At 40.2% G+C, this 14,060-nt stretch overlaps 1 protein-coding gene across 1 annotated transcript in view; it reads right to left on the bottom strand.

The window, feature by feature from the left end:
- Positions 1 to 1,842: 1,842 nt before the first annotated feature.
- ZNF318 (zinc finger protein 318) overlaps positions 1,843 to 14,060 on the bottom strand; it is a 31,172-nt gene continuing 18,954 nt past the window's right edge. The window contains exons 7-10 of the mRNA XM_005861025.2: positions 8,035 to 8,238; positions 7,474 to 7,573; positions 6,482 to 6,600; positions 1,843 to 6,215 (exon numbers count right to left, since the gene is read on the bottom strand). Of these exons, the coding sequence (XP_005861087.1) occupies positions 2,892 to 6,215; positions 6,482 to 6,600; positions 7,474 to 7,573; positions 8,035 to 8,238 (3,747 nt within the window). The 3' untranslated portion in view covers positions 1,843 to 2,891. The remainder of the gene's footprint in view (positions 6,216 to 6,481; positions 6,601 to 7,473; positions 7,574 to 8,034; positions 8,239 to 14,060) is intronic.

Here is a 14,060-nt window from a genome sequence, read left to right as displayed (position 1 = left end):
TTTGACCAAATTTAAACCTAACTGCTCAATTGTTCTCACAGTTGAGAGGATCCAATAAAAACTGCTTCTGATGCTTGCAGAAATTTAAAAGTTATATTCCATAAGCCACATGTTAAGATTAGGGACACTCCCTGTTTGTGCCTTTGTCTCCTAAGGTAAAAATGTATTCTATACCATGATGGTACTGAAACTCTAGGACAGTGGTTCTCAACCTTCCTAATGCCATGACCCTTTAATACAGTTCCTCATGTTGTGGTGACCCCCAACCATAAAATTACTTTCGTTGCTACTTCATAACTAAATTTGCTACTGTTATGAATTGTAATGTAATCTGATATGCAGGATGTATTTAGGCGACCCCTGTGAAAGGGTCGTTCGACCCCCAAAGGGGTCGCGACCCACAGGTTGAGAACCACTGCTCTAGGAGCTAGTGACTGGGTTAGAGTTCTGCCCTTTCTTTCACATGGCTTCTCTGGATGGGCTTCAAAGCAGATCCCACTGACTAGAGGAAGCCAGCACCACTTCCTGCCCAGACCACAGAATCCTAAAAGCTCTCCCTCTGCTGGTTTCAAGGCAGATATGAAGAATTCTGTTGCTTCAGCTGTGATAAGGAGGATTATTCTAGAAAAACTTTGAGGATGGCAGATGCCTTTAGCATAAAGCTTTAAGTTATCAAGAGAGTACAAGAGAAGTTGCTCAAAGTACTCCAGCCCCAGCTACTTGAATTAGTTCTGCCCTTCCTAAATTTTGCTTCTCTTCCCTTCCCTTCCCAAGTGGTCCCCTCCTGACCTGGAAAAACATTCTGCCTCCCTCAGAGATGAAGTGAGGTTAGGAGTATATTCTGGATAGGATTAACCCCACGTCACTCTTTCTCTAAACTTACCCACCTTTCCCCAAAGGGTGGTGGAACTTACTAAGGGATCAGTCCTGAAAATCAGTAACAATTGGCATTTTAAACTTTTATTTTCTCTAAAAATAGGTGTTCATAGCTAGCCTTCTGAATCAGTCTGGTTTCCAGGCCAGAAAAGTGCATTGAATTCAGGCTTCAGCCTAAAAAAGCAGCCCTAAACAACTACTCAGGAGGCCTGACCAGTGTACACATTTGGTGCTGAGATGGAGATAATAATCTTCATCTTAAAGAAGGGGGGAGGGGGCTCCCTGTGGCATCATGAGGTGAAGTAACATGTCCCAAATCACAGCAAGGCAAATGGCTGAGGAACATTAAAGAACCTAAAATCTGTGCCCTTTCCACAACATGAAGAGAGGCCAAGACAACTTCAAAATAAATATTAGTCAAGGCTCTAGAAAAAGCAAATAGTCCCCCAAACTCAAAGTAGGGATTCTACAGCTCTGTACACAAGGAAATAGGGACAAAAAGAATTAAGAAAAAAGATTAGCAACTTTGCATTATTTTTGAGAGTTGCGGTAGGGGAGGTTGGGGGAGAAGAAGACTCTGAAGCCTCTGTTGAGAGTTTATAGATTGCTGACAACAGATGTTAGAATACCTGAGGACCAAGCTCCCTGATTCCCAAGAGCACTCTCAGCAAGAACATGAGTGTTCTTGGGGAACCTCAGTTCCCAGAGGAGCATAGGGAGAGTCAACACAAGGTTATATAAAAAGTTTCACAATAGGAAGATGCCAAAACTAGATCACTGTCCACTATTTACTACCCATCAAGGCAGCACTGGAGCACAGACTATAATCTAACAATCTGACATAAAGAAAGCCCTAAAAAACAACGGGAGGGAGTATAGAAAATAGAGCAGTGGGGATTCATTGCTTTAGTTTTCCTGTGGATGTCAAATGTGTGTGGTTTCAAAACAAAAATCCAGAAAGAAACATGAGATTAATACATTTATTCCAAGTAATTAACACATTAAAAATAAAGTTAAACTTGTCCAAGCCAACTCATAAATTCTTTAATCTTTTGAACAAAATGTACAACCCAAAACATCACACTATGGTGGAAATAACTTGGGAGAGGTAGAGAAAGGAATACATATGGGTTGTGGAACAGAGAGTAAATCCAATCCCAGAACAAGTTTCAGATCTTCTACCTCTTCAGAACAGAAATGACTGCTACGCAATTTAACACAAAGTATTACTGCATCACAATACAATAAACAAAGGCGATTTTCTAAATAAAAGTGACCCCAAAAGCATATCTGCTTCTGGCACTGAGCTGTGAATAAGCCTTACCGATTTGTCGTCTTCCAAAAGTGAGCCTGCTAGATTTTCTTCCATGTTTACTGAGGCCATTTCCAAACAGGTTTGTGAGTTAGTAGGACCATTTTAAGCAAAAGCAACAGAATGAGGAGAGTATGGGGGTTGACATGCCACAAGGAAGTAAACAGTAAACAAACTTAAGGCAGGCCCATCCAAATGGAAGCCTAATAGAGGAACAATCTTTCCTTCATCAGTTTTCCATTTCTGTAGGCTTTCTTGTGTTTCTCCCAGAGACCCATCAAGCTGCCCAGAAAATTGGGTGGGGATACAACACAGCAATTGGAGAAGTCAGTTCTTCCTCCTCCCCCACATTTCAGAAATGGCAGAGTCAAAGGCAAAAATATAATCAAAGCACACTATGTGGTAAGCCAGATAGACATTTGATTTTAATGACAAAGTAGGAGAAAATAAATTGGCAAAAAAATTTAACAGAAAATACTTTTTTACAGATATGTATAGAAATTATGATTGCTTTGTCTGATATCTTAAGGAGAAAGGGAAAGAAGGAAAGGAGGTAAATATTTTTTTCTTCCATGAACATTTAGATGCTGACTGCACATCAGGGTGTAGGTTCCAGATGAGATAGCCAAATAGTCCTGGATCATTTGGGCACTGGATTTCTAGAAGTCAATTAGATTCATCCACAAGTAGCTCTGGATATTTACTAGTTGTGAACACTGGATTCTGTGTTGTTCTGGATGGCATCAACTGCAGCTTCTCGTGCAAGTATTTCCTGAGTGACAATATTGCCTCCAACTACCTGCTCCCTTGTAGAGGACTCAGAAGCCAAAGATTTTACCAAATTCAAAGGGTTTTCATTATCTTCATCTACTTGAGGAACTGCTACCCCTGTGATGGATGCATTCACTATTTCTGGCTGTAGTGGTCCCATCTCTAAGGAACTACACTCAGAAGGGTCACCTGGCATAGAGAGATGAGAACATAACTTCTCTTTCTGAACTCCAGATGTCCGTGCGACAAAGTCAACAAGGTCTGGAAGGCAAGGAGATGGCCCAAGGCCTGCGGGGTTTATTGTTTCTGATTCCAAACAGAGTGAACCTTGTTTCTCTAATTGACAAGTTCCTTCTACTTCCTCAGGCATCATTCCTCCTGCTAACAGGTCAAGGGCCTGATGTGTCCCCTCTAGACTCCCCAAGCCAAAGTCAACATTTTCTATAGGATGTCCAGTTTTCAAAATGTTGGGAGTGATCCTCCCACTTCTGGGATTAGATGAGGTTTGTTCACCCTCTGCTTCAAAGTTAAGCACCGGGTTTTGGGGAGAATCTAATGGAAACTCAGAAAAGGATGGGATTGGTTCAAAGTCAGTGAGAAGTGGGGCATTACATCCTGTAGTTGACAAAGTATTTTCTCCATACAATTTCTGAGACAGGGCAGTTGGGGATCTATGTGCTGGGTCTCCTTGAGTATTGCAGAAATCAACACCCAAATCCCCCATGTTCCCGAGGGCAGCAAGCTTTTCTACTTTCAAGTCTGTAACTTCTAAGTCTTCTAAGGCCTTGCTCTCTACTGTCACTGTTAATTGTGGGTGAATATCTCGTAGCTCCAGGGCGTCTGCTTCTGGTTTCTCCTGGCTCTCCCCGGTCTCTGGCTTCTTGTTTTCATCCCAACCAGCCAGTTCACAAATCAATTTACCCTGAAAATCTTTCGATCTTTCTCTCTTGAATTTGAGACTTCTGTACCTTGAAGCTCTAGAAGCTGATTCTGGAGTTGAATTTTCTAGGCACTCACTACCAGTTGAAACTCCTTGCTCCTGTGCACAATCTGTTATATATGTATCTGATCTGGCTGGGGACTGAAGAAGCAATTCTGGAGTAGAAATTTTCACAGTTGTGTCTTGTGGGTTCTGGAGTAAAGACCTAGCTTTCGGTGGAAATGAGTCTATTTTTGCCTTTGTGGAAGAGAGAGTCTGTGCACTCAATTCAATCACTACTTTACTTTGAGTTTCACTTCCTATCATCAATTTCTTGGAGTGTTCCATCTTTTTGTCAGTCATTTGCAATTTGTGCTGTTCTGTTTTCCCCTCCCACATGTATCTGTTCCTATGATTCAAATTAGAATCCTCTATATTATTGGGCCCAACACTGATGCCTATTCCCTTTTCTACCATCCTCTCAGAGAGCTTTGCTCCCCTTTCTTTTAGTTCAGTGTTTGCCTCTATCTGACTTTCTCCACAATGCTTAGATTGGTGAAGCTCTTGGCTTTCCTCATCCATGTTACCAGATTTCATAAGATGGGTTTCTACCAATTTCTGAGATTCCATGGTTTTACAGTGTTTATCTGACAGCTGAGGGGCTGGCTCTACACCTGGTGGCCCTGGCTCTCCCAGGTCAACCTCAATTTTTCCCTCTGGAGCTATATCCCTATTAGTGACACCCTGGAAGGAACTAGAAGTCCACAAAGCCAAAGTGTCTGTCTTTGGGGTAATAGTTTCATAAGGCTTGCTTTGACACAACCTTGTCAGAGGCTGTAGGAAGCCAAAGCTGCTGCCTCTGCTTTTTGAGCCTACAACGGACCATTTCCCTAGGGACACCGGAGTTTTTGCAATGGGTTTTTTAGTGTTTCCAAATGAAGGAGCAGAAACCAAACTTCTATCTCGAGGCAACTCCTCTTGGGATGCACTGCTGTTCAAAGTAGAAGTGGAAAAGGTGTCTGAACTTTCGGCTTTAGAAAAGTTGTTATTTTCCCCATTGGCCAATGGACCACCACTCAGCTTAGTCTCAGGGCCCCCCTTTCCACCACTACTGTAGAATATGTCATACAGGTCCTTAGCATTGGCTGTGGCTAAGCATGAATTTCGCTTTTCCAATTTTTTGGCTTGTTCACTGAACACACTTGAGAGGGGAGGTGGTGGACGCACTAACACAGAGAATAGGGTCTGGTCCCGGTCACTCTCACTCACCCCAGGAGCTGTCTCATCAGAAGGAATGGCAGTTGGCTGTGCTGAGGCCATGATGGCTGCCGGCAACACTGGATTCAAAATGTTAGGACCCAGCAAGCCAGGGCTGAGAGTGTGAGATACAGTTGGGTTTGATTTTACTGGAGCCAAAACAGACTTTGCTTGAGCAGAAGGAGCAGCTGCAGCTGGATGAGGTATAACTGGGGGTGGTGGGGGTGGGGGTGGAGGAGGTGGTGGAGGAGGTGGAAGCATTTGTTCAGGTATATGGGATGGCTCATTCTTTTCAGCCACCATCATTTTTTCCTCTGGAGACCCTTTTAGAATCACTTCTTCCCCTCCAAATGCTTTAGAGATGATATCAGGAGGCAAGAGGAGATCAGATGAAGATTCTTTAACCACTGGCAGAGGTTTAGCAGTGGTTCCAGAGGACTTGATGGATAGAAAGGTGTTAAGAGGAGCTGGCTTGCTGACTGTGGCTAACCCTGACTTACGGAGCACTGTGGATGGAATAGGCAGGTTGGGTCGGATCTTAGTCTGGGTTGAAGTTGTCACAACAGGCATCCAAGGGCTAGTATGTGCAACAACAGTTTTCCCAGATAGCTTGATTTTGATGGGCTTTGCCTTCCCAGCTTCAGTTTTGCCATCCTCTTTGTCCTTACTGCTTTCCATGGTCTCTTCCTTGGGCATACTTTGGGCCACTGAACTTTTTTCCTCCTCTTTTTCTGGCTTCTTCCAGCTGAATTTTCCAAAAGAGGAAGATGCTGGTGATTCTTTCTTTACTTCTTCTTTTAATTGTAGTTTAATGCTACCCTTCCTCTTGTTTTCAGCCTTTCCAGGGGAGTTACTGTCCTCAGAGAGTTGGTCCTCTAATTCCTCAAAGACCTTGTCATCTTCCTTTACATCTTTCATGATCTTTGCTTTTTTTTCTTTTTTCTCTTCCTTTGGTTTCTCAGTAAGTTTGCGCTTTAGCTCACTCTGACGTCGGCGTTCTGTCTCTAGGACCACAGCCAAGCCAGCTTGGTGGTCCAGATTCCGCCGCTCCTCATATAATGGGTTTTCAACCACATATTTCTAGGAAGAGAAAAGATAAAGGCTCAACAACTGGTCTAAATACTATAAGAGAGAAAATCTTGACCCCGCTAATCCCTAGACATCATCTTCCTCAAGGATATAGATGGTTCTATCAGGTCAGCATCTCTCATTAGAATTGAGAATTTCCTAGTGATCATATGGAATTTGAAGTGTTAATGATTTTTTTTTTCTGGCTCTCAACTTGTTTGACAAAGGCAAATTACTGCAGAAAGTGGGAAACTCCACAGGCAACTACAGAAACCAACCTTATATTTCTCATTGTGTTGGTGACCCTTCACATGTTGCTCTCCAGAAATTGAATCCCCCAAAAATTCCTCACAGAGCTGGCAGTAATATCCAGTGATGGGAATCAGAAACTCAGAGCCTGGAGGAAGTGGAAGAAAGTCAAGAAACTAAGTTATTTCCACCCAGGATGACAGCAACCAAGGGAAATCCCACTTCCCCTTTGCAGTAAAATGTTAATATACAGAGGACCTTACCCACTTTGAGTAAGTAGCAGTATTTAGATGAATTTCAATGGCACAGTCTTTCCAACTTAAAGCTTGAACTCAGGATCTATGCCTTCTACCTCTTGGGAACATTAATTGGTATATTCAGGAGTTTCCTGTGCCAGACACATTTCTATTGCCAATTCTTCTCAAACTCCAACCAGCACTAAGTATTTTAGGAGATTGAAAAACTATACTCCCAAACAGTTAGCCTAGTACCATCTGTATGAGGATCTGTCATATTGATATTAATTACTCAGAAATCATCAACCTCCTTCAGATCTAAAGGATGTAGCAGCATTGACTACTTATGAAGGAATGAAATTGAAAAGTTTAAAGATAAAGAAACTTTCTATTTCTCATTTTACTCCCTTACCAATGACTATTCAAAAATATAACTTAGCTGAAAAGGCAGTTAAATTATTGCACCTTATTGTTCTTTTTCATCTGGATTCCAAATAAATAAGATTTTAGTGCATAATCCAGTGACAAAGTAAATTATATTTTCAAGTGGTCTACATGTTTAATATCAGTTAGATTTTTGGCCATTTGGATAGGGAACATTCTTGTCTTACACAGTTCTGTATTTCTTCATGACTTAGTAGACTGCTTTACAAGCAGAAGGCATTCTTACAGTTTTATCAAAAGTATTTATGTCTCACCCTATGCTGCTTCCTAACACTTTAGTTCAGGGATACCTCCTTGGCTAAATATAAGGAAATCACAAAAATGGTAGGGAGGAAACATACCTTTTGCAGGAACAGTTATCTTGTCAGTGCGCTTTACAGCATCTTGCTTGGCCTCATTCTGGGTCTTTGAAGCCCAAGGTCTGTTGTAGGGATCCAATGTCTATTTGCAAGAGGCAGAGGTGCTCACACAACAGCACTAAAAACTCAATGACCCGCTTTTCTTTTTCTTTCTCCCCACACACCAGGGGGGACCAGACGTCCCCAGCTACCCACCCCCACCCGCTCTGCCAACTGTTTAAATGGAAATCACCTGTGGAAAAGGTAAACAAATGTTAGAGCAAGTACCAGCAATGGATAAAATGAAACAAATAATCAGGTACTCAAGGAATCAAAAGAGGCTGAAGCCTCACTTACACTTGTCATGGTGTTTAGTTACAGGCAGGTCCCCTAGACTGAGCTCTGGGGATGGTGTCTCCTTTGCTGGTATCTCTTGGCTCTTCATATTGGGGCTCCTGCCCATATGAGAATGTTTCATTTGCCAGCTTTGTAATGCAGATGGGGGTATAGAAGTTTGAGGGGAAGATGGGTGAGAGTAGAAATAACAGAGGACAGAGTACCTACCTGTGCGTGCTTCTTATTGTGCATATGGGTGAAGAAGTCAAACATGGTCCCACAGATGGTGTTGCAGTCCTTGCACCAGTGATTGCCAGCATCATAATACTCATAGGCAGCAATGGGCTGATCAAATTGCTTAGTAGTTGGCTGGAGGCTCTCTGCAGGCTTGGGGCTTTTAGTACAAGAATTCTCATTGTTTACCTTTGATTCCTACAGGGGGGAAAAACCCTGCACTTAGAAGGAATTCAAGGTAGTCTAGATCTGTCTTCTCTCAGAAAAGAGGTCGCCTATCACAATTATAGAAATAGGCCTGTATGATCATATTTCCAGTACCTAAAGCTCCATAAACTGGGGTAAAGTCCACAAAAAGTCTGTAAGGCTCAAACATAACTAACTAGACTCCATAATGCTATCTCCTCATGGAGAATAAATCACAATGGCAATATATTTACTTATATATCCTATATCATCTAGAAGAATACTCAAGATTATTGGAATGCTGGCTGCCTCTTGGAAGGGGAAGTAGAGAAAAAGAATAGATAAGAATCTTTTTATTGTATACCCGTTGGTAAATGTTGAAAGTGTTACCTATGCAATTAAATATAACAGTTAAATTTAAAAATCATAATGACAACTATGGAGGGAAGAAAACCCAAATGGAAAAGGTAATTGACAGGTTACGCAAATGCAGAGAATAGATGACAGTCAACTCACTTATCACAGATGCTTACTGGTATGGAACACTGGAAAGAGCAGGGCTGATGTTGTACACAAAGCAGATAGTAGTCTATGTGGGATGACAACAGAATCTGGGTAAAATATCTTTTTAAAAAATATATATTTTTATTGATTTCAGAGAAGAAGGGAGAGGGAGAGAGATAGAAACATCAATGATGAGACAGAATCACTGATTGGCTATCTCCTGCACATCCCCAACTGGGGATTGAGCCCACAAACCAGGCATGTGACCTTGACTGGAATTTAACCCAGGACCCTTCAGTCTGCAGGCCAACGCTCTATCCACTGAGACAAACCTGCTAGGGCTGGGTAAAATAGTTCTAACCGCCTAAAATACCACCATTGGTATTATATACCACCAATTTAACATCTCTCGGTTAACATGAATCCTCTTTTAAAATACATCACTCCCAAACATTAAGTTATCAATAATAAATATTTTAGTATAAATTCATTTGTCAGTAAGCTGAGAACAAGACACTTAGGAAATAAGAATTTTGGTTAATGTTGGGGAGTGAGGAAAAGAAAAAAGATAATTTTGGAGCCTGGCCAGCGTGGTTCAGTAGTTGAGCGTTGACCTATGAACCAGGAGGTCATGGTTCAATTCCCAGTGAGAGCATACGCCTGGGTTGCAGGCTCAATCCCCAGTGTGGGTCATGCAGGAGGCAGCCAATCAGTGAGTGATTCTCTCATCATTGATGTTTGTATCTTTCTCTCCCTCTTCCTTCTTCTCTGAAATCTATAAAAATATATATATATATATATATTTTTTTTAAAAAGATAATTTTGGAACACAGAGTGGGTTAAGTATACATGCAGTTCCATAGTGGACAAGATCAGGGAACTGGTCACCTATAATATTGACTGGTGGGAAAAGGACAGGATTGAGAAACGAAAGCAATTAGCACACCAAAGATAATCTTTCCCTACTAGAGTATTATTTGAGAGTCACTAGAGAAATCACACCCAGCAGGTGAAGGGTTGGGCATATGCATACATTGCTGGTGAGTATTAACTGGCACCATCTTTCTGGAAGATAATCTAGAAATATATATTACATACCTCAAATTCTTTATACTCTTTGACCCGGCAATTTTACTCCTTGACATTTATTTTATTTTTAAATATATATATATTTTTATTGATTTCAGAGAGGAAGGAAGAGGGAGAGAGAGCTAGAAACATCCATGATGAGAGAGAATCATGGATCGGCTGCCTCCTGCAAGTCCCCCACTGGGGATCGAGCCCACAACCCAGGCATGTGCCCTTGACTAGAACTGAACCTGGGACCTTTCAGTTAGCAGGCTGATGCTCTGTCCACTAAGCCAAACCGACTAGGGCAGTGGTTGGCAAACTGCGGCTCGCGAACCACATGCAGCTCTTTGGCCCCTTGAGTGTGGCTCTTCCTAAGCCTTAGGAGTATCCTAATTAAGTTAATAACAATGTACCTACCTATATAGTTTAAGTTTTAAAAATTTAGCTCTCAAAAGAAATTTCAATCGTTGTACTGTTGATATTTGGCTCTGTTGACTAATGAGTTTGCCGACCACTGGACTAGGGCAAAGAAGTCTATTTATTGACATGAAAAGATGTTCATTATTTACTGAGAAAAGTTTGTAACAAAATACATTTGAATAATCAATAGATATGTGAATAGGCATAGAATATCAAATGTTACCTTATCCAAAAAACTTTCCCTAACTACTCTATATCCCTTTCTTGTTTTCCTTTTTTTAGGCACTTGTCACTACTTAACCTGAACTTGTTTATTTATTGTCTATCTGCTCCTATTTCATGAGAATAAAGAACAAGAACTTTGTCTATACAGTTCCCTGCTATACTTCTCATATCTAGAATAGTGCCTGGCACTTTCTTAGAGATCAATAAATATTTGTGAAATTAATTAATGAACAGAAGAAGAGTATTTGGAATAATACACAACAAGGTATTAATAATAGTGGTCTAGGTGAATAAAATTATGGAAATATGTGTTTATTTTTATGAAATGAATAGAAAATCAAAAACCAAATATGCATTTTAAAGAGAGGCAAAGAAAGAAGAAATACCAAAAACAGGTAGAAAAGAGGTTACAGATATAACGTTCCTTACTGCTGAAATGAAAATCAAATTGCAACATATGCCTGTTAGCTTCAGAGAACATGAAGACTCAAATAAAGATGATAGATTATCATGAGGTTGGTGAATAAACAGAACCCCAAACAATGTATAACTCAACTACAAAGGGCCAGAACTTTTAAGCTCTTCTCCCATTAAAAGCTCTGAACTCAATGACCCTGGTATAAAAGAGTATACATAGTCTTACCTGGTTGAGTAAGAGAACTCTCCCAGGAAGATATAGAATAATTAGATTTCAGTGAATAGAGTATACAGAATATCCTCTTCTCTATACCCCAAACATGAACTGAGCATCTATATATACTAGACATAATGGATGCCATGGGAAACACAAAGATAAATAAGTTATACTCTTTTATTCTCAGGAAGTTCTCATTTACTAGAAGAGACAGGCATGAGAATAGACATACTGTAAATCATGTTTTAAATATGATAGGATGTAATACATCTTACAAAGAAACAAAGTAATATATTATAGAAGTATTAAAGAAGGGCTGACTAAATCTAGGTAGAACTCAGGAATCCTTCATGGAGAAAGCAGTATTCAAGTTGGACCTTAGTGGATGAGTGGGGTTGGGAGAAAGATTACACTAGGCTAAGAAGATTATTAATGCAAAATTAGAGAGGCAAATAGCATATTGAACATCTAGAAAAGAGCAAGCATTTTGAGGTAGTAGGAGTATAAGATGTAATGTAATTTTTATTGAGCACTACTCATTTACTATGTGCCAGGCACTAAGCTACAAATTGGGGACTATATTGAAGAATAAGACAGATATAGTCCTATCCCTTGAACCTTAAAATCTAATTGGGGAAACACATGCAATTATATAATTATAACTGTCATAAATGCAAAGACAGCCCAGCCAGCGTGGCTCAGTGTCAACCTATGAACCAGAAGGTCATGGTTCAATTCCCGGTCAGGGCACATGCCCAGGTTGCAGCTTGATCCCCAGTGGGGGACGTGCAGGAGGCAGCCGATCAATGATTCTCTCATCATTTGTTTCTATCTTTCTCTCTCCCTCTTCCTTCCTCTGAAATCAATAAAAATATATTTTAAAAATGCTAAGACAAAAAATTGGAATTATTGTGAGTGTATATCAGGCAATTTTAACAGTTTGGGAAATCAAGGAAGGAAGGGAGTTGGAATTTATTTAAGCTGCAACCTGAAATGATGAATATGAATTAGTTAGAAGGGATAAGGAAAGAGTGGGGTTTGCATGATAATCATAGGGAAGAGAAGATGTAAAGACATTAGAGGGAATGACAAATTTTCTGAATGAAAAGGCCAGTAATGAAATTATAGTGAGCCAGGGAGAAAAGATGCATAAATGAGGCTGAAGAGGTAGGCAGGGAGTACCGTGATCACTGGTTGTATCTGGAGAAAGAAAAAGGAGTGTAGCAGTACAAGCAAGAATTGAAGGTGGCCGTAGCTGGTTTGGCTCAGTGGATAGAGCGTCAGCCTGTGAACTGAAGGGTCTCAGGTTTGATTCTGGTCAAAGGCACATGCGGGCTTGATCCCCAGTAGGGGACATGCAGGAGGCAGCCGACCGATGATTCTCTTTCATCATTGATGTTTCTATCTCTCTCTCCCTCTTCCTTCCTCTCTGAAATCAATAAAAATATATTTTAAAAAGAAAAAAGAATTGAAGGTGCTTGAACTTGGATGGCAATGGAGATAGTGAAATGGATGGAATTAACATTTACTTTGGAAGGAGAGCAGGTAGAATTTGGTATAAAGCAGCAAGGGAGAGGAAAGCACTAAGAATGCTTTTCAGGTCGTTGTCATGAAAACTGTTGGACAGTAGTGCCACTCATTGAGTTGGGTAACACAAGAGGGAGAAAAAGTTAGAGAGAGGTTCAGTACAATCATTAGTGTAGTTTAGGATATGTTGAAGTGTCTGAGACATTGAAGTAGAAATGATAAGTAGTCTCTTGGACTCTTAGATTTGGACCTCAAAAGAATCATTATAAAATTAGAAGGTGTCAGCATGGTGTTTCAGCATACAACTGGATAAAATGACCTAAGGAGAAAGCAGAATTTTGGAGAGAAGAACTAAACTAGTTAAAGATCAGGTACAAGAGAATAGGCAGTAAAGGAGACTAATCAGCAGCAGCCAGCATACTAGGAAGGAAAGAAGTGTGATAGCAGCCAAGGAAAGAAAGCATTTCTGAGAGTCAGTGATTCCTGTATCAAATACAGCAAACCCTCCATTTTGCAGACCTCAATATAATGGACTTCAGATTTAATGGACAAAATTTCTGGTCTGTATGTTATATGTGAAAATTAACACGTTGTTAATTTTAAAATGCCTTTAACCAAAATTTACTTATAATTAAATTAACAGGCTATTTTTTTTTGTTAATTCAATATTTTTGTTTGTTTCTTTGTTTTTGTTAATCCTCACCAGAGGATATTTTTTCCATTGCTTTTCAGAGAGAGTAGAAGGGAGGGAGGGAAAGAGGGACAAAGAGGAATAGAGAGAAACATTAATGTGAGAGACACATCGCCTGGTTGCCTCCCACACACACCCCAACTAGGGGATAGGGAGTGAACCCGCAACCCAGGCACATGCCCTTCACTGGGAATTGAACCCAAAACCCTTTGGTGCATGGGCCGACACTCTAACCACTGAGATCACCAGCCAGGGCTAATTCACTGTTATTTTTAACAAATTTTAGTGAATAGGCCATATGTTGGAAAAAACACTGTAGTTAATTTTGCTGACATAAATAAATATTACATAGCTACAACTAATGTCTACATATTTAAATCCAAGAGTCATCACTCATAAACAGTGTTCAGTGAATGATTATCACTTGATCACAGGTTGTACAATGAGTGAGAGGTAACTGGTTCTGTTGTCATGTAATATGACTTTCTGCAACAGTTTTAACATGTTCAGGCCAATGATATTCTGATACACATTAAGCCATGCCCCAGCTATGTGCATTTGTTTACTTGTGGTAACTGGTGAATGCATGCATTTATTAGACCTATTCAGTATAAATTTAAAATTATAGTAATACATATAAAAAACTTTTTTGTGAAATTAAACGTTTCATACACACTTAATTTTTTTTAATTAAATCTTTATTGTTCAGATTATTACAGTTGTTCCTCTTTTTTCCCCCCATAGCTCCCCTCCACCCGGTTC

Source organism: Myotis brandtii, unplaced genomic scaffold (genome assembly GCF_000412655.1).
Source record: "Myotis brandtii unplaced genomic scaffold, ASM41265v1 scaffold143, whole genome shotgun sequence".
In the NCBI taxonomy this organism is placed as follows: Eukaryota; Metazoa; Chordata; class Mammalia; order Chiroptera; family Vespertilionidae; genus Myotis; species Myotis brandtii.
This window is presented reverse-complemented; position numbering and strand designations above follow the sequence as displayed.